We start from the raw sequence: 21,215 nt of genomic DNA on the forward strand, positions 1-21,215 counted from the left end.
TTTCCAAGTCTAGTATGGGGTTCCACTTCAGATAGCATGTCCTCTCACCATTTCTACTAGAGAGGAGGAATAGTCTCTGGTATTATATGATGATATGATATGTCCCCATCCAAATCTCACCTTGAATTGTAATAATCCCCACATGTCAAGGGTGGGGTCAGGTGGAGATAATTGAATCATAGGGACAGTTTCCTTCATACTGTTCTCCTGGTAGTGAATAAGTCTCACAAGATCTGATGGTTTTATAAATGGGAGTTCCCTTCCACAAGCTCTCTTGCCTGCTGTCATGTAAGATATGACTTTGCTTCTCATTTCCTTTCTATCATGATTATGAGGCCTCCCCAGCCATGTGGAACTGTAAGTCAATTAAACCGCTTTACTTTATAAATTATCCAGTCTTGGGTATGTCTGTCTTAGCAGTGTGAGAACAAACTAATACATATACCATTGTAGGATGACTGTAGTTAACAATAATACATTTTTACAGTTTCAAATAGCTAGAAAGAGATTGCTCAGTTTTCTCACACAATTAATACATGTTTGAGATGATAGATATGCCAATTACCCTGATCAGATAATTATACATTACATGTATCAAAACATCACTATGGATCCCATGAATCTAAAACCTTTAAAAAACCCTCATAATAACATGTTGAGTTTAACATGACCTATATTTTCAAGCTGTAATAAATGAAGTGAAATTGCATACCTGTATCATATCACATGTACCCTGTAAATATATTCAACTATTATACACTCATAATAATTAAAAATTAAAAAACATTAAATCAGTTGTTCTCAAGGGAGGTTTTCCTGTAGGTAGACACTTAGCAATATAAGGAGATATTTTTCATTGTCACAACTTGGGGGTTGGTGGTGGTACAATTATTACTTACCAATTTTTTGAACTTGAAAAAATTAAAAGCAATATTTTATATTTTCTCTTTATTCATGATTTTTATCTCTGACAGGGTTCATTTGGTCAAAATTATATCAAAATCATCAATGAGATCCAAGTATACCTGGGAGAAATTTTTGGACAAAACAGTAAGAACCTTTAAAAAAAAGTCCTCATAATGACATGTTGGGTTTAACATGACCTATATTTTCAAACTGTAATAATTGAAGTGAAAGTGCAGCCACTCACAGTAAAAAGGTGAATCTGAAGAGAGATTTCTGAGGTAGCGAAAAAAAAAATGTGTCCCTTGAACGCCTTTGCTATTTTATTTTTGCCTCCTTTTAAAGAAATACTTTACAAACTAAGAAAGACATCTGTTAAATCCTCTCCAGTTAGCCTACCCTAAAATTCAGTATATTTTCATCTTCATTTTAAATTAACATATGTTGGAAACATTCTGATTTGCCCATAATTTATATTTTTATTGCTATTATTTTAGTATGAATGTCTGTAGGAAGCATTTGGATGTGCATGAACAGTGTTTTGTGCAATTTCTCTTCTTTGTGTCATTAAGACTGGAAATAGGAGTTATTTAAGAATTGCATTTGGGATGGAGGGGTAGCTGGGTGTATAAGATGAGCTCAGTCCAGTGTCCTATTTCATGAGAAATGCAGAAACCCTCTTTGTGCATGTTGTCTGATGCAAGTGGCGCCATTATTATTCTTCCTTAGGAATAGCTGTATTTGGTTTTAGCCATTTCATTTTAAAGTGCTACCTCTAGCTTATTATATTGTATATTAAAATAGTTTTGTATCATCAAATAGAAGAACTTTATGGCACCTAATATAATTCTCCTTTCCCATAAATTAAAAGATATGAGTTTTTGAGGAAGAAAACAAAGTACCCAAGCCTTTGTTGTGACTCTCCCTTGGATGTGTCTATGCCCATGGGTTCCATTTGCTTACCACTCACATGTGCATTGTTTGATTTCAAACTGAAAGCACCATTTTACTCTGATTATAAAACATATTCATTCTGATTGTTAATAATGGAAAGAGTGTAAAAAGTGTGAATAAGTAAATAAAACTAGATAAAGAAGAAACAAACTTATCCCCCAGGGAAGTTTATCGTATTGAAATTTTGTTGACTCATCATCAAGACATCTTAATACTCATACACAACTTAAGGAACACTGTGTCATACAATATGCATGACTTTTTTCATCAATTTTTCACCATTAGAAGAAAGTTCCATAATTCAGTGAAGGAAACATTATCCCTTTACTTAAAGCCATCATGTAGAGTTGCTTTACTAGAGGATGAGAAGGGTAGTGGGGAGAGGGAGATGAAGTGGGGATAATTAATGAGTACAAAAATACAAATAGAATTAATAAGACCTAACATTCAGTAGCATAATCGGGTGACTATAGTTAATAATTTATTGTATATTTTGAAATAACCAAAAGAGTGGAATTTGAATGTTCTTAATATACACCAAAAAATGATAAATGCTTAAGGTAATGGATAATCCCATTACCCTAATTTGATCATTACACAATGCATACCTGTATCACATCACATATACCCCATAAATATATTCAACTATTATGCACTCATAATTAAAAATTAAAAAGCATTAAATCAGTTGTTCTCACTTAATGGAGATTTTCCTCTAGGTAGACACTTGACAATGTATGGAGATATTTTTCATTGCCAGAACTTGGGGGCTGGTGGTGGTACAGTTAGGGAATCTAGGGGGTGGAGGCCAGCAATGCTGCTAAACATCTTTAATGCATCTCCAGAATAGAGTTTTCTGGCCACGAAGTTAATAGTGCTGAGGTTGAGAAACACTGCTTTAAAGGGAACCAAAACATAGATGCACCCGAATTACAATCGACCCATGTGATAAAAACAAAAAACCAAAAACAAACAAAAAATACCTTATAATTTTAGGAAAAGATGAAAAAAAAAGAAGATTCAATGAGGCATAACTTCTGAAAGTTTTCATGGTTGTCATGTGGGAATGACTTTAAAAATGACTGCATATTCAGAATTATTGAGTTGAGGGACTTAGACTATAAATAAATTTTAAAATGTCTTTTCTGAAAGCGAGAAAGCACTTAGGAAATATGGTTCAGAATTGCTTCAATGCATCAGTATTTACTGCGTGCCTACTATGTGCTAACCACATTCTTGGCAGTTGGCACTGAACAGTTTGTCAGTTCCATGGAACAAAAGTTTGAAATCATTTAATTTATGGAAGTTATAGAGAACATATAAGTATAATTATACTTAACTCTTTGTTATCATTAAGAGGGGAACCAGGATGAATGCACAGAAATTGCCGAGAAACAAATTTTGGCTTAGTACAGGAAGAGCTCCTATAGTTTAAATCTGATAATGCAATGGCCTATCCCTAAGATATGGCAAGTTTCTTGTAATAGATGCTGTATAGAGAAATTTGGTAGCCTATGCATGGAAAAATTTTAAAGGCAATTGGAAGAAAGGTGATTCCCAAATCTTGCTAGGACTGACTATACACACACACATATGTATGTATATGTATATATTTATATACTTGTTTTTGTGCTGGGGGATTAGTGCAAAAGAAAAATATGAGGGTATTTGATTTGTTCAAAAATTGAGAGTTTCAAGAATGACATAAAAGCCTTAAACCTATGTGCAGGGGCTTTTCTGAACTTGGGGGCCCTTGTGAGTGCTGAGATCCCATGACCATGAAGCCAACTCTGGTTGTTACTAAGCTTTGAGACTCTGTGATTCTGTACCCTTTGGCCTTTTTCTCTCTGACAAGTCCTTTCTATCTCCATTGATGGCTCCTTTTTTTTTAGCTTTGACATCTTCAAATGTGGGCATTTCTCAATAGCTCTTCTCTTCATGCACCATTCTTATTTCTTTACACATTTTCCATTGATAATTTTGTCCTTCTAATTCCCAGCATCATAGGCATTTGCTTGGCTTCTGAATCTACAGCTTTAACCTTCAGAGCATTTTCTTTCATGCTTCTACCATCCCCTTAAACTTAGTGATTTGGAAATCATACCACCTTCCTATTTAAAAAACATCATTAGGAGTAATACCTATTGTAGATGATGGGGGCATAGATGCAGCAAACCACCAAACCACGTGCATACCTATATAACAAGCCTGTAAGTTCCGCACATGTACCCCAGAACTTAAAGTATTTTAAAAAACACTAAAATGTTAATAATAATAATAATAATAATAACAACAATAAATGTCCTCAACTTTTTCTGGAATTCACCCTCTACCTTGTTCTCTAAACTATAAATTCAATCACCCCATCTTACTTTTTTTCTTTATCATTTTTGGTCTGTTTTTGTAAAATTTTCAACTAGGCTGTAGATGTCACACTTATTACTTCTTAGCCAAATGCTGCTGTAATTGAGGGCCTCAGAGCAGAAACATGAGCCCAGGCTCTGGGGCCAAAGATCTGAATGCAATCTCATTTCCTCTGGTAATGAGCAAATGACCCATGCTGTTTCTGCCTCATTTTTCTCATCTGTGAAATGGGGATAATGTAGTACTGCTATGGTTTGAATATGGTTCGATTGGCTCCACCAAGTCTCATGTTGAAATTTGACCCTTAGTGTCTGAGATGGGGCCTAATGGGAGGTGCTTAGATTACAGGGGCAGATCCCTCATGAGTGGCTTGGTGTCATCTTTACTGTAATGATTGAATTCTTGCTCTATTAGTTCCCTCAGAATTCTCATAAGAGCTGGTTTTAAAAAGAGCTGGGCACCTTCCGACTGCCCCTGCCCCCACTTGCTCTCACCATGTGATCTCTGCATACCAGCTCCCCCTCCCTTCTTGACATGAGTGGAAGCTGACTGAAGCCCTCACCATAAGCAAATCCTGGAGCCATGCTATTTGTACAGGCTGCAGAACCATGAGCCAAATGACCTTTTTTTTCTTTATGACTTGTGCAACCTCAGGAATTCCTTTACAGCATCACAAAAACGCACAAAGACAAGTACCTATCTCAGGGATATCAGAAAGTTTATGTAAGTTATTGCATGCAAATTTCTTAGAACCTAGAAGTAGTTAAGGCTCAATATTTGCAGTATCTCTTTACTACTTTTGTTCTTCACATTGAGTTGTTAAGAGTATGGGCTTTGAAGTAAACAGACTAGGACAAAAATACTGTGTCCATCTTTTCCATCTGGTGAACAGGCATCTTCCCTGACAGACCTTAGCTCATTCATCTAAGCATGGACATGGTGGTTCTACATTTCTAAATGTTGTAAGGATATAAAAAGTGTCATGCATGATTATAAAAAGCTTCTATAGCAATGTCACTCAACAAATAGGAACCTTCCTCCCTGTCCGGCTAGTATATTCTTCCTCAAATGCAGCTATTATCACTGTATCCGTTCTTAAGAGCCAACCCTCAATGACTTCACAATGCCTGTGAGATAACATCCTGACACTTTATCCTGCAGGCACTCTACAATCTGGTTCCCATACATCAAACAACCACTGTAGTCAAATCAGTCTATTCATCATCTGGAAACACACATGACATAACCAGCTCCCACTTTCTGCTTGCTGTAATCCTCCACTCTCTCCAGTCCTTCCTATCTATAGGAACTCTGCATTTTCTAGGCTGAACTCAAATCACAGCTCTTCCATGGCATAAATGCATATCATTCTATCCTGGCACTTTTCTTCATCCCTGAAATCCTGTTAACATTCATAAGCTACCTTTGAATTTTTAGATGGCTTTGTTCTCTTGATTTCTTCTTGCATTGTGGTTTTCCATTTGGAATCAGGTAGACTGCGTTCAGATTCTGCTTTTTAGCTATGAGCCTTTGAGCTAATTACTTATTCCTTGAGTGTCAGTGTGCACATTCACCAAATGTGGATAATAATAATGGTTAATTCCTAGGATGTTTGTGAGAATTGAAATAACACATCATTCTTAGCCCAGTATAATCATTTAATTTTTTTTCAGTAAGCAGTAGCCAGAATCATTGGTATTGTTTCTGTTTTTATTTTCTTATCTACCCTCAAACATTGAAAGTGTCTTGGAGCAGAAGTTGTATATTATATGCTTTCAGAATCTCTCTACCATGGGGCCTTTTGCTTTAATTAATTTCTACTATAATTAATTGCTCTATTATGCCATTTTCTAATTTCATCCAAGACACACTTTAAATGTGTATGACAAAGAAGCAATCCCTGGTGACTAAAATGAGACTGCATTTCCTTTGGATACTGTTGCTGACCCAGGTAGCAAGCACAGGGTCAGCAACAGTATCCGGTAACTACCATAACTGCCATAAAACTCATCTAGCACTCAGTATGCTACCTGCTCCTTAGAGGAACAGAAAGGTTTCAGTGGGGCTGCAGTGCTAACAGTGTCGACCATGTTTTGTTGTTGGAAACATCATGTCCGAGGCAAGATTGTATTTATGATGTTGTCATATGTCTTGAATACCAAGTCCATCCCATTGCTCTGTATAAAACACAGAGCATGAAGCACTCCTACTAACAGCACTCCACGCTGAGATAAAAGCAAGGATTTCTGTGTCTGTACCAATCTGGCAGCAGATTGAAGTTATATTTCTGCAACACCAATTACCTAGAAAAAAAACTTTGAAAGAAAAAAATAAAGCATTAGTCATCATTTTAAGCATTTCCAAATATACTGAATATCACTGCCTCCAAAAACTTTTTGAACTCACCTTGTTCAGAGTCAGGAATGTTTGCTTCTTACTGTGAAACTTCGATCATTGCCTCTCTATAACTTCTGAGTCTCTTCCCTTTCTGTTAAAATTGTGTGTGTATGTCCTACTTCTTGGCCATCTCTCTGAGAACAGGATCCATATCTGACTTATCCCCACATCAATATTAGTTGTGACCCTTACAGTGGCCAATGACAGACAAACATTGGGATTTTCCTAAGGTAAAAAAGGAAGGGTGTTAGTTTATTGTAAGAATGAATGGATGTCTTATAGAACCCAAGGGCAAGGAATATATCAGGCCTTAGAAACAGATTGGAACCAGGTACTTGAACATTGTTGAAAATGCTCAAGTAAAAGACTCTTCTCCCTCCATGTTTTTTCTTTCTAGGCCTTTAATTGACTTATCTCCCCATGCAAACTGAATTTTTCTACTTCTTAGTCTATGTGGCTGCTATCAGCAACTCCTGAGTTTACATGTTGTATTAAAGGGAGGAGTCCTGGTTGACAGGAATTCATTATTTCCAGTTTCAGGTTACCGAGGAAGAGAATCTGATTGGCAAAAATACGGCTAGGTACTCACTTCCAACCCAGTCAGTTGGTATCCATTACAAGTCTATAAGTATGTCATTGTTTTCCTTGAAAACAAGATGTAGTTGTCTAAAAGTATAAGAGGTCAGAAGCGAGGGCAATTTACTTTTCCTATTATCACACTTAATGCAATGTCTCCCTCTCAGAAATGTCTTAGTAACTCAGGTGGTGAGAGAATGAATATAATCTGAATTTGCTGCTTGAACTTTATCCTACATGAAGATATTTATTTACATGAGCCATCTATTTTCATCTTATTTTTATATTTCTGCAAATACGATGTCTTAATATTCCAGAAAGCCATGGAGAAGTAACATACATCAAAATAGCATGTTTTAGAACGTTAGAGAGTTCTTCTCAAACGTGAAAATATCTGCAAATAAAAGTGACCTTGGATGTGAAATTGTAAAATATTTTAAATATTAATTTAAGCTTCTCTAGGTGTCCAAAATATTTTCTCTTTTGATTTCTATTTTCACAGGACTTCAAATACTATGTGGTCATGCATTTGGGACAGTGGTATTATTTTCTTTGAGTTGGTTTTCCTTTTTTTTTTTTAAGATTGTTTTTTTCCTCTCAGATCTGCATATAAAAAGTCTTTCCTTCAAAAGGTTACTTTTTTCCCCTCTCAATCATTAGGTGGTGACTGAATCTGTGATTAGGAAGAAAATGAAATATCATTTTGGTAAAATTCCTTTTCAATTGTTATAGATGTTTGATTATATAAGTTTAGATGTTGAGCTCACTGAAAACTCTGGCTGCTGAGACATTTTTAGATCAGAGTACAAAATGAAGCTGGTAACTAAGCAACATGATTCTTGTATAGTTATTAAAAATAAAATGTGAAGCTTCCACAATGCAGAATAATTCTCTGACAAGTTTGTCTGGTTTTCTTTCTGTCATTGCCTGGAAAAATGGGTAGGTCCCATTTGCTGAATTGATTAATAATTTATATGCATTAAATACATTATTCTGTAAGATTATGATTCATGGACAGTGATATACACATGAAAGTGATTATTATAATTTACTATAATTCCTAAAAAAATCCTCCTTAGACATTTCTACACAAAAAATTATATATTACAAATGTATGATTGTGTACCTTGTAATAGCTACAATATTCATGGTCTACTATAGAAACATGAATTTCATCCTACATTAATTAAGATAACATCAAGCTGCAGTTATCATGTGTATAATCTTTATGTAGCAGAATATTATTCATTAAATCTTGGAAAGCTGTCACATAATAAATGATATTCAAAGAATAGCAACAAGATTCAGTCAGCTATGGTAAACGTATATCCATTATTTGATGTTCCCAAAGACATCTGAACATGTTATATTATCTGAATAATTCCGATATATATATATATATATATAAACACACATACATTCACATAAATATATACACATACATATTCTTATATGTGTATATATACACATATAAGAATGTATATGAGAATATATATGTGTATATATGTGAATATATTTGTATATATAAGAATATATATGTGTATATATGTGAATATATTTGTATATATTAGAATATATATACATATGTGTATATGTGTGCATATATATGAATACGTGTGTGTGTGTGTATATATATGTATATGTGTATATATACACACACAGATATGCTCAAAGTAAAGGGACCTTATCTCATTTTTCTGCTACTCCTTGGACAGCTCTTCCAGGGCTATGTATAAAATGAATATATGAGTGATTAAATTGCATCATATTGTAGAGTAGATGTTGTTTACTGTGACAGCATGTCTGAATCACCTGGGAAGCTAAAAACATGGATGTTCAGGCCCAACAATAGAGTCTCTGATTTAGCTGGTCTGGTTTAGAGTCCAAGCAGAGGTAATTTTAAAATTTCTGTACATAATTCCAGTGTGTAGACCGGAGTATAAACTGTTCTAGATATAAGTATTCTGCATATACTTCCTTTGTGTCAGGGATAAATTCCTAGAAAGAGGGTCTCTATACAAATCAGTAGTTGTGGATTGTTCTAGCACCCTCCTGGGGAGGAGCGTTTGGAGGCAGGCATCAGGTGTAGGTGAGCACTTCTCTTCTAATCTAAAGGCTGTCTTCTAAGAAAGGCAGATCTCACTTAATTCCCTGGTAGATTCTTGGTGATTGGTTTATATTTCCTATGGTCTTCTTCAACTAATTAGTTAGGCTGACAGCCTTTCTGGCAACTAAGCATCAGGCATCTTCCTGGAAATTGAAGAAGATAGAGAAATTAAGATGAGGTCTTAGAGTTCAGGGAACAGAGAAGAGACTCTAGTGGATGACAGATTATTTGAGGCCTGGCTTTTATAAAAAGGAGTTTAAAAATAGTGTCTTGGAATCTACCAATTCTATGGTAAGCTTTAAACCATTGTTGGCAGCAGGAGTACAGTACCAAGATGTGTGCTCCGTGCAGTTTAGCATATGGAAATAACAACTGTGTGTTCCGGATACTCTCCCTTTAAAATCTTGTCCGTCTCTTCCACCAGGAAGCCTCTTGTTGGCCTGGTTGGAGATCATAGAAAGTTCTGAACTCTTTTGAGTCCTACAGAAAAAAAATAAAGCAAACAAGATTAAGTCAAAGACACTCTATAATCAATAAACAGTGTTTGCCATACCACCCTACTGGTCTTGTTTTATTTGGTAAACAATCTACCACCTACCACATTTCTTTTATGAAGATCCTGAACATATTATATCAAGTTAAAGCACCATGTGTTTTGCTTTGGTATCTTCCAAGAGAGCTTTTTGAACTGGGACTTCTAGGAGAGCCAGAGAACAGTGCATTTATGTTCAATAGTTAAAATCCATGCAAAGCGTTTAAACCAAAGCTCTGGGCATAGTAGTCACCTATACAGTAGGAGATTATGTTGCCATTAATTTATCTAAATGTTTCTATCGAAAATACCACTTTATATATAATAAATTTTCAGGAATCATTTCTTGAAAATATGTCATATCAAGGATAGTGTATAAGTTGTATGTTTTAAAACGTTAGAAGAATATTAGCTTTTCAAAACACTAAGCTGGAAAGGGACTGGAGATCAAGTTTGTTAAGACTGATTATTATGATTAATTATTATTTCATTATTTCTATAATTGACACATACTTATTTTGGGATATGTAGTGATATTTTCATACACATTATATGTAGTCATCAATCAATAATTAGCATATTCATCACCTCAAATGTATCATTTCTTTGTACTGGGAAGATTTAAAATTGATTATTGATGTCTGCTATGGTTGTAGATGTCTGGAGTGGTGACATGAGCATATTTACTATACCTACTTCAGATAGTTATAAATAATAGATTATAGATTTGGGAAAATTATGTGTGTTTAGAAATAGGAATTAATGTATCTTGGAGAATAACAGCTCTTCTACAAAATTTTACTATTTGCAAAAGACTGAATATTTATTGAATGGCATTTATTTTGGAGAGGTAAATATTTTATATACATGTTTTTTGTTTTATGTTGCATGTGTCTGTGTTTTGCTTTATAGATGTGTAAGATTAAAAATGTAATTAAATTACATGAATGAGCTAAAGGTAAAATAAACACCACCTGTCATCCATCTATTCATCACATCACCTAATATGTCAACAGTGGGTTATTGCTATTGACATATTGATTATTGACATATTGACATTATTGACATAGTCATTGTTACTATTGACATATTCATTGTTACCTTTGACATATTGATATTAATGTGTTGACTATCATATATGTAGTATATATATAATAGTCATACTATCAAAGTATTGTTAACTTTTAAAATAGAACATGCAAACAGGAATTTTTTGAGTTCTAGCATACACTTTCTGTAGTCTGATGGCTGCATACTACTTCAATACATATGTTCAATTATGTGTTTTGGGGATTTGCAATGATTTTATAGTTTAATTGTTCTAAATAGTGTTCAAAGGATTTTCCTTACAACTACTTTTAAAAGAATCTGTCATAAAAATTATTAAACATACATAAAAATAGAATCATATAATCAACTCACGTGAATAGAAAACCCAGTTTCTAACAGTATCAATACTTTGCTCTCAGGCTGTAATTTCTCTCCTGAATTTTTGTTGTGATGGGGCATTTTAGATCAAATGTGAGACATTAAGTCTTCCTAATTAAAATATTTTGAATGTATCTCTAACTGATGGGAACCTATTCTTTATATCACCAGGCTATTATATCTGGTAAAATTTGTTTGTTTTTTGTTTTTTTTAAATCACCTAGTACTTTAAATGCCTTTTAAAAAATGCATATACTTTTTCCATTAAGATAAATGCCTTGAAATATACTGCTAGACCAAAAAGTTTGCACATTTTTTATGGCTTTCAATATATGTTGGCAAGTGCCAGTGTGTATTGCAGTCAAGATCGCACAATTTAGTGTGACAATTAGACTCATTATTACTAGAGGGGAAATAGGGTATGAAAATATGGGATATCATTAAAACAACATCGTATGGAAAGAGGAAGGGTAGAAAACTAAAAGATTAGAAAGACAAGAAATTATAGCAACAACTAAAGCCCAAGCCTGGAAGTAATATTGTAATACTGTGAGGGATCACTGCTCTTGAGTGAAACCCTCACCACATTTCTGCACAGAATATATAACCACTAAAGCAGAGGTTCAAGTTGGCATTGTCATGAGGTGGGGTAGAAGGAAGGATTGCAGGAGCCTCCACCGAGGGCTGATCCATCACCCATTCCACACCCTATTGAAACAGCCTGTGGACTCCAGGTACATGCCTCTTCCAACCTCACCTCTTAAACCATCTACTATAGGGATGGTCATTTTATCTTTCATCTCTACTGACCTTGTGCATCCTGAGCAGCCTCAGAACAATACATATGTGGGTCATTAAGCTCACATGGCTGCACATAGCATAGGAAAATGATAAGAGGCTTTCAATGGTAGAGGGCAGTTACTTCACAGTGCCTGGAATTGATATTAAAACTGCTTACCTTAACAAGAGGAAAGAAACATGTATTTACTGAACAATTTTAAAATGTTGGTTTATGTTTCATATTGAAAATTCTAAAAATCATTTGTAAGGTAGGTACTACTATACTAAATTTATAAGTGAGAAAAAGTAGGTGCCACTTTAAGTCTTATTTGGAATATATGAAGAAATGAATGAATAAATGAATAAAATAATAAGCAAATTAAAATTTATAGTTTGATACCAAAACAAAAGCAGCAGAAATCTAAGTGATAGACTTATTGTAAGACAGGTTAAATAAGACAGCTAGTAGTTGGCAGAGGCAGGATTCAAACTCAGGTCTATCTGACTGCAAAGCAGGGCTTTTAATAGCTGAATATTTCATGCATAATTCCTAGTGTTAAAGTACAAAGTTTCTTAAAATTTTTGTTATTGTTCTCTCTCTCTCTTTTTCTCACCTTACATGTATGTCAAATTTTCTATTAAGTTAGCTTACATTTACACACTTATGTGCTAGACACTGTTCTAAAAACAACATATATTAGTACATTCAAAAGTTGCAACCATCCTGTGAAGTCTGTATTATCATCATCATCCCCATTTTATCAGTTGAATAATTTAAACTGGTTATCCCATTTGCTCAAGGTCATCTAGCTAGCAAGTGTCAAAGCTAGGAATCAAACCCTAGAATTCTAGTTTCAGAGTCGACTTTTAATTATTAAACTATCAATTTAATGTGTATCATTTATATCTATATTCCCATATAAGTATATTCAGATTACATAAATGCCCTTCTGTTTCCCAGGCAGTTTAAAGGAATAAAAAATGACAGGCACTCTGGTATTATATAACATGCAATAGCCCTTTGGAGACATTTTGTGCAATAACATTGCAGACATTATTCTCTCTACCTCATCCATAAACACTTCCCGTGAGATTTCTGTTCTTTGTGGAATAATTTTCATTGCAATAATTCTTATCTGTTTTCTCAAAAATAATGTCTGATTTCTACCTCTCTCATCAACAGACACAGCCAGATAATTTGTGGGTACATAATTTCTAGGAGACCCTAGACTCCTCTCATTACATCAGTAATGATCTTCTAGTCAAGCTGATTTACATGTCTTTAACTTCAATTTACAACAGTTAATGTTTATAGGAACTGAAATGGGGAAGGGGCAGTGATTGGCACACAGTCTGTGGCCTCCACGACCTCAAAGATTCTCAAGAGAGGCAGAAAAAAAATTGACACCTATAACATTGTGCAAGTGCTAACAAGGCTACCTACAAAACACATCCTGAGAACACAGCACATGGCATAGAATCAAGGGTGCAGGACAGCCAATTCCTACAACCATGTAAAAATCATCATTTTGCTGAGACAGAAAACCCAAATGCACTTGCTGTGGTTGAATCCATGCAATGCTTCCTCATATTTCTCGTGGCATTAGATGTTAAATTCCTAACTGAGATCCAACTTGATTATTTTCCAAATATCTAACTGGTTGCTGTTTATTAGACAATTGTTAAAAGCGCATTGTTTTGTTAATGATTTGAAATACTACCTTTCTTCTCCACTATATTAAATTCCCATATGCAATTGGGTCTAGTTCTAGACTTTCTATTCTGTTCCAGTGATAATTTGATCTCTTTATTCATGTGCCAGGACTACCCTTTTTCAGTGATAATTTAAAATCTTCTGGCGCTTGCTGTACTTTTTTTCACTTCCTTTCCCCAAACTACCAAACGCTCATGTATACTTGCTCTTCATTTTCAGTGTTTTCTTGGTTCTGATATTTTTCCATATGAACTTTAAAAGCAACTTGTCTATCTCCAGGCGAGAAAAGTTTATAATGAGATCATGTAAAATCTATAAATTAACTTGAAGGGAATTGACATAAGAGAAACCTTCAACTTTTCCTGAAAGACAAAAGCCTTGATAAATGGAAAGTTATCACCTGTTCTTGGATAGGTATGCTCTCTTTTGGGGGGGATGGGTAGCTATTTTAATTATGCCCTTTTTCACTATGTCTCTAAGTGATTATTGTTTGTGTATATAAAGATGGATGATCTCTCTGTGTAAATTTTATATCCTGCTCCTTTCCCAACTTCTCTGCTTTTAGTAGCTTTTTCAAGGATATATTCTTAGGGGCCTGACATGGTATTTCTCATTTCAGTGAAGTTTTTAGATTACTCAAATTACAGCAAAGGCATATTAAGGAGAGAGATGTGTTTCTCAGTGATGGAAAGCTGGCATCTACCCTGACAACCACGTATATCTCAGAAATGAGAAATGTAACCCAGATTAAAGGCAGTCAGGAGTGGTGAGGAAATACTGTGAGCTGAAGAGCTCAGGACTACCTACAGGGAATAGCTATTTTTTGAACATTTGCTGCCACATGGAGTTGGGAGTCTGTGTTACTAGATCTTCTAACTTTATAAGCAAAGCTGGAAATCTGGACTTTCAAGTAAAATCTTCTGACTTTTAAGTTGGTTTTAAAAACATTTGGGTTTGGCTGCAGTGGCTGACGCCTGTAATCCCAACACTTTGGGAGGCTGAGGCAGGTGGATCATTTAAACCTGGGGGTTTGAGATCAGCCTGGGAAACATGGTGAGATCCTGTCTCTACAAAAATAATCTAGGCATGGTGGCGTCCACCGGTAGCCCCAGCTACCCAGGAGGCTGAGGTGGGAGCATCACTTGAGCCTGGCAGGTTGAGGCTACAGTGTGCCATGTTTGAGCCACTGCACTCCAGCCTAGGCACAGAGCAAGACCCTGTCTCAAAAATACACACACACACACACACACACACACACACTCTCCCCCCCCCACACACACACATACATTTTGTGGTGAAAGAGAAAGGACAAGACAAGTCTATATGTTAAATATGTCTTGCAAGCCATCACTTTATGACATCTGAGAACAATGTTATCATTTGCATCAAAGAGAAGTTAGTAAGGTATACCACAACAGGATTTTTTATTTACTAAGATGTATTCATTTCCTAAGGATAACATAAAAATGGCTACAAACTCGGTGCTTTGAAACAATAGAAATTTATTCTCTTGTGGTTCTGGGGGCCAGAAATCCAAAGTCAATGTGTCAGCTGGGGATGCTGCCCACTGAAGGCTTTAGGCAGAGTAGCCTGTCCTGTTTCTTCCAGGTTCTGCTGGTTCCAAGCATTCCTTGGCTTGTGGCTGCAATACACCTTCTGTGTTCATCTTCACATCTTCTTGCCGCCTTCTTGTGTGTCTCTCTTCTGTATGCCTCTTATAAGGACTCTTGTCATTGGATTTATAGCCCTCATGAGTAATCCAGGATCATCCCAACTAGAGATCCCTAAATTAATTTTATTTGTGATGTAACATATTGTTATACAATACAAATATATTTTCCAAATAATGTCATATTTATAAGTTTGGGGGGTTAGGACATTGACATTTTTTAAGAGCCAAATTTAAAACATTGCCATAAGTCATATTATAGAAATATAAAAGGGCATGAAACAACAATGTAGGGTTTAAAAGTAGTTATAACATTACCACCCAGTCAAGAACGCTAGCAGAAGGATAGATGCCCCTACACCCTGTTCTTGTCCATCATATGTCTGTCCTCTCTTGTACCACCAGAAATAATCTATTTTTTTAGAATATCCTACTTTCACTGCAATATTTTTATTGTTTTTCTTTGTAGTTGAACCATGTATGACTGCCTCATTAAACAATGTGTCTTAGTTCTGCCCAATTTTGAACTTTATGTGACATAAATGATACTGAATGCATTCTTTTGTTCCTGGTGTGCACATTTGTTATGAGATCCATACACGTTTTTGTGAACAGCATTTTCTTTCTGTGTATTTCATAGGCATTCGTATTGTTTCAGATTTTAGTTATTGCAGGTGTTACCACACTGTACTTTCTTGAATGTATATTGTGGTGCATGTGTGTAAACTTTCCCTAGTTCATGTACCTAGCAGTAGAATGGCTGGTCTTTAAAGTATGCATATTAGCAGTGTTAATAGATAATGCTGACCTATTTTCAAAATTTTATACTAACAGGGAATTCCCTGTTTCTCACCCTAATCAATGCCTCTCTCTTGTATCTTCTCTCTTCTTTCCCCTCCTCTCCCCTTTCCTACATCACCTCTTTTCCCTTTTCTCTTTCTCCTCTCTCCTTTCTCTCTCTCTCCCTGATGTCCTTTCCTTTTTCTCTTTTTATTAATTGCTTCATTCACTGATTCCATTAGTGTCATATGCCTATGATGTGCTAGGAGCTTTATTTTTCTGAATCATTGGGCCATTCTCCCTAAGAAGGAAGCAGACTCTCTGTTTATAGGCTGGTGAAATGAAGCCTTGGGTGTCCCCTGGCACCTAGACCAACAGGGATGTTCTAATTTCCAATACATGACTAGTGTTGAGAAGGCAGCCATTAGGAATCCTGGTCATTTTCTGATATTGGTGGGCCACAAGAAGTCCCATCAATATCTGTCAGCTCCCATCACCCTGGCAGAGCAGGCAGCTGTGTCCTCTGACCCCCTCTTGACATTCTGATAGGTTTCCCTTCATACTGCACACTTAAAAGAGCCTTTTCTCTCTCTCACCTGGAAAGATCACCTCCCAAACATGCCGCCTGGGATAAGTTATGTTTCTATTGATTTGTACTCTTTTTGTCTCAACCACAAATTTCATGGAGTGTTTGAGGGCAGCAACCCAGTTAAAAGAGGAAAGAACCAGATTGGTATGGTCTTAACACCAGCTAAATTCCATTTCATTTTCTCTATGTTGTTCTAAGTTTACTTTCAAGATTACAGGAATATTGCTCGACATGTAACCAATGGGGCATTTGCTTCAGAAGCACCTGGAGGTTAATTTTTGAAATTAAAATTTATCTGTCTAATATAAGGAGCAATTTCATACTAAAAATACCATCTGCCCCATATAAAAGAATGACCTTCCTCCTTTAACATGACTCTGATTCTGTTTCCAGTGAACTAAAACTCTGGTCTTGGTGCCTTGGTTTACATTTAAATACTCTGACAATTTAATAGTAATGGGATATGTGCTCAGATGACTTTTCTTTTTGGCTCTAGTAGGAAGTTTGGAAGAAAATCTCAATTCAGTATGACACGCACACACACACATATATTAATAGTTAGTCTAATTTCTGCTTCTACCCCTGACTTTCCCTCTGTTCCACCTTAGTAATTGTGTATCTTGTATTGGACAGCCTATTTCTAAAACAAGATAGGTAGAATCTTTAGGCTGCAGAAACTATAATGAATAACAGGCCAAGAGTGATGTCTTGGTAACTTCAGCCAAAGGGAAAACTTTAAAGCATTCTGTATCAGAAGCTCTGTAGCTATTAACAAAGAAGAGGGATGGTGTGTGCCTAACCCAGAGAGCTGCCAAGTACCTTCCAAGGCATTGTAAATACATGGCTACAACAAGATCTCTCTTAAAAACTTAAATCTCTCATGGACAATTTTATTCTTTGTGAATGAAATTAAACAGAGGCAAACTTCAAGACTTAATTTATTTTTTGCCCTAGCTAGAAGAATAAACAGACTCTTAGATCCTAAAAGAATCTGACTCAGCAAAGAAGAGGCAAGTCAGCAAGAAGTAACTTAATAGAATAATATCCATTTGACCTCTGCTTCTGCTTCTTTGAATTGTTTAAGAGGAGCTCCATTTTCTGAAACTGGCTTTGGCTCGGGGATGTCAGATTCTGTAGTGGATTTTACCATTTTGATGGACTTTTCCATTTCAAAACCTGAACACATGATGATTTTGCTCTTCTTACTGTAAGAGCAGTTGCTGATACAGTAAGTTGGTGACAGGGCATCTAGCAGAGAAAGAGAAGTGGCTTGGTAAGTGGGCCACAGAAGAGCTTTATAACAATAGTTCTCAACCTTTGGTATTTAAGGGAATCTGCTAGGGAACTTGAAAGAAAAAAAAAGTCTCAGGTACTGCCTACCTCAGTGAGCCTGGACTCTGCATTCTCAGCTCTCTAAATGATTGCAACGCCCACTAAAATGTGAGACTCACTGCCTATAGCATGGATGTCAGAAACCAGGTTCTGGAATTAGACAGATGTGGGTTCAAATTCTTCTCTAAGCCTTCAGTTCTAACTTTAGAGTGTGGACCTGAGACAACCTACTTTCTATGGTTGATGTGATGTTTCATGAGTAAATGTACATAAAATACTTCTTATTTTTGTAATTGTAACAAGTATGCAATTTTATGGCCTTACAGATAAGGGAAAATTTTGAATAATTTAAGTAATCTGAAAGTAAGTTCATTTTTTTCCCCTCTGGTTCTTGCTCATAGAACTCAACTTTGTAAGTTTCCAAAATCTTTCCATTGCCACAAACAAGATACTGTAGGGGAAGGAGATGGTGCAATCTTCATTGTTGCAGATGGACAAAAGGAAAATTTGGATAGGTTAAGTGTGTACCTGCTCGTGTTTCCATGACTGAGTGAGATTCATAGATTTGGGATTTGAGCCTAGGCCTTGGGACACTGAATCTAATCTCTTTTTCCACTCTGGCTCTTGCAAGATCTTGTGACCTCATAGGAACATTTAAAGTTACACTGTTCTAAATTGGAAGCTAGAGAGTCCCCTGGGGCTTGGCCTCCTCATTCCTGCTCATCTGGACACTCTTTGTACATAGGATTGAGGTTTATATTGGGCTCAGTTCACCTACAGTCTCTTCAAAAACTTTTCCTTCATATTTGACTAGAAAGTCAATTACATAATAGAATATTGCTAAGTGAAAGAAGGTTCTTAAAATAATATGGATCAGGAGCTGACGTGGTCAGGAATGCAGAGTGTGGCTTAATGGTTGACTTTAGGCATGTTACTATTTCTTATCACCCTCTGTTTTCTCATCTACAAATGGATATTATGCTAGTAACTACCTACCTGTCAGATTGAACTAGAAATTTAGTCATAGATTAGTGCAATTAGAATATTTTTCCATCTTCTGTCAATTTTTTTTTTTGGTTGACACACAAGAGGATCTAGTCCACTAAAACAAAGAAAAAAAATCACTTTTATTTTTATTCCTGAATGTGCCAGCAGTGCCCTGCAAGCACTGACCTTTTCATTTAACTCTGTTTAGGGTTTGATGCCTACTTTACGTCCCGCACACTTGAAAACAACAGAAGAAATGTATGGTTTGCTGAATACTGGGAGGAAAACTTCAACTGCAAGTTGACGATTAGTGGGTCAAAAAAAGAAGACACAGATCGCAAATGCACAGGTAATTTAATTCTCATTGTCCTTCTCCTATTACTCTACTTGGCTAGCATGAAATGTCTGCATAGTTGACAGAAGGAAGCTTGGCTGGAGACAAATTGAAAAAGTAAATTAAATTTTACTAGATTATTCAGAAAATGGAACAGGAGCATACATCTTGCAGGACAAAAGAAGTACAGACAAGAATGTATTCTTTTCTGCCTGTCTGTCGAGCAGTAATTGACATATTCAGTGATTCTTTGAATTCAGAAGGGGTCATGTTGCTTTGAATGCTCTCGATCATAAATGTTAGTTCACGTTCCAGCGAGGGGTATGAAGTCATTTTCACAGAGACAAAAATCTCTAACAAATCCCATGCCATTGCTGGATTTAACTGTTACCATGAACAGTGTGCTTGATTAAAGAAACAGTGATTGGGTTTAGAATAATGAGAATTCCAAATAATTTTTCTAACGTCTAAGTTAATGAGTTACCTGCTATTTAAAATATTCACTGCTCCTTATATGTAAACTTGCAAGTGAAAAATATGTGTTTAAGTTAGAAGAAAAATCACACCCTCATTCGTTTATTCACTCACGAATATTTACTGGATGACTCCTTTCTGCTATGTACTGTGCCAGGCACTGGTGGTCCGGTGGTGAGCATACTAAGTGAGAACCTGCTTCTATGTTGCTCAGAGTCTGATGAAAGGAATTTGACTTTATTCCAGTGATATCACAAACAAATTCATAATTACAAACTGCAGTCCATGTTCTGAGTGTTATGAGGGCATATAACTAAGGAAGTTTACTCATGTTGAAGGTAGAAGGTGTCTCAAAAGACCCGTTTGAGAGCATGATACTTGAGTCAAGAAAAAATGAAGGAATAGGCATTGGCTTATTGGGGAAGGAAAAGAAGTTAGATAATTCTGATTAAACATGGTAAATGGCTTGCAGTAGGAGGAATTTTTATGCTTCTGAGGATGTGAAAAACAGAAAAAAACATGACCAAAGTACACAGATAGAATGTACGAGCCAAGGCTGCAGATGTAGAGAGACAGTCAGGAACTAAGTCATTTTAGGATGTATGTAGGCCATGGCGTTTATCCTAAGAGCAGTGGCAACCGTGGAAGGGTGTTACACAGAGTATGGCATGATTTACCATCTTATCAACTAGACCTCTTTAAATAGCCTTTAAGATTTGTAATGATGACCTTCAGGTATAATAAGGTAATAGGGCTGAAATGTTTTATGTGTGATCAATAAAGATACATACATTCATGTGGAACATACTTTCTGCCTCTAGTCCGTCTTTGCATTGCAGCTCTTTGAATACCTGTCACCCACATGTTGTAGATTAATCCACTCAACAAGCATCTATTAATCAGGTGATGCATGGTATTAGGAACACCATGACATCTATGAGGATACTTAAATGTAGTCTCAAGCAGGTTTCCGAGAAACAGGAGCAATACATAAGACGTGACCAGAAACATGAATAAAAATAATGATACAAAATCAATATGATACATATATTAAAGCTATCATTCAGTTAACTGGAATGTCAAATTAACCATTTTTTCCAGTTCATACTGTATAGCAATAGTTCAGAGTGATGGTCCTTAGAATAGTGGGGGGAAAGGGAAAATATTAATTTAATGTTGACTAGACCTAGGTGACACAAAGCTTTCAAGTGGAAACTGAAAAAATTAGTTTGACATCTGGATAATTTGTCTATATGACAGGGGTTACATTCAAGTGTACCAGAAGTATGTAGATG

At 35.8% G+C, this 21,215-nt stretch overlaps 1 protein-coding gene across 3 annotated transcripts in view; it reads left to right on the forward strand.

Annotated features, from left to right (window-relative positions):
* Nucleotides 1-21,215, forward strand: part of GRM7 (glutamate metabotropic receptor 7) — an 874,508-nt gene that overhangs the window by 514,563 nt on the left and 338,730 nt on the right. For all 3 annotated transcript variants that reach the window (XR_010337226.1, XM_064361953.1, XM_012471019.2), the window contains exon 5: nt 19,321-19,461. Coding sequence is in view for 2 of the 3 variants with exons in the window: in XM_064361953.1 (XP_064218023.1) it covers nt 19,321-19,461 (141 nt within the window). In the remaining variant the exon portion in view is untranslated. The remainder of the gene's footprint in view (nt 1-19,320; nt 19,462-21,215) is intronic.

This window comes from Aotus nancymaae, unplaced genomic scaffold, assembly GCF_030222135.1.
Source record: "Aotus nancymaae isolate 86718 unplaced genomic scaffold, 86718_ANA_hifiasm-v0.15.2.pri h1tg000046l, whole genome shotgun sequence".
NCBI classification, from domain to species: domain Eukaryota; kingdom Metazoa; phylum Chordata; class Mammalia; order Primates; family Aotidae; genus Aotus; species Aotus nancymaae.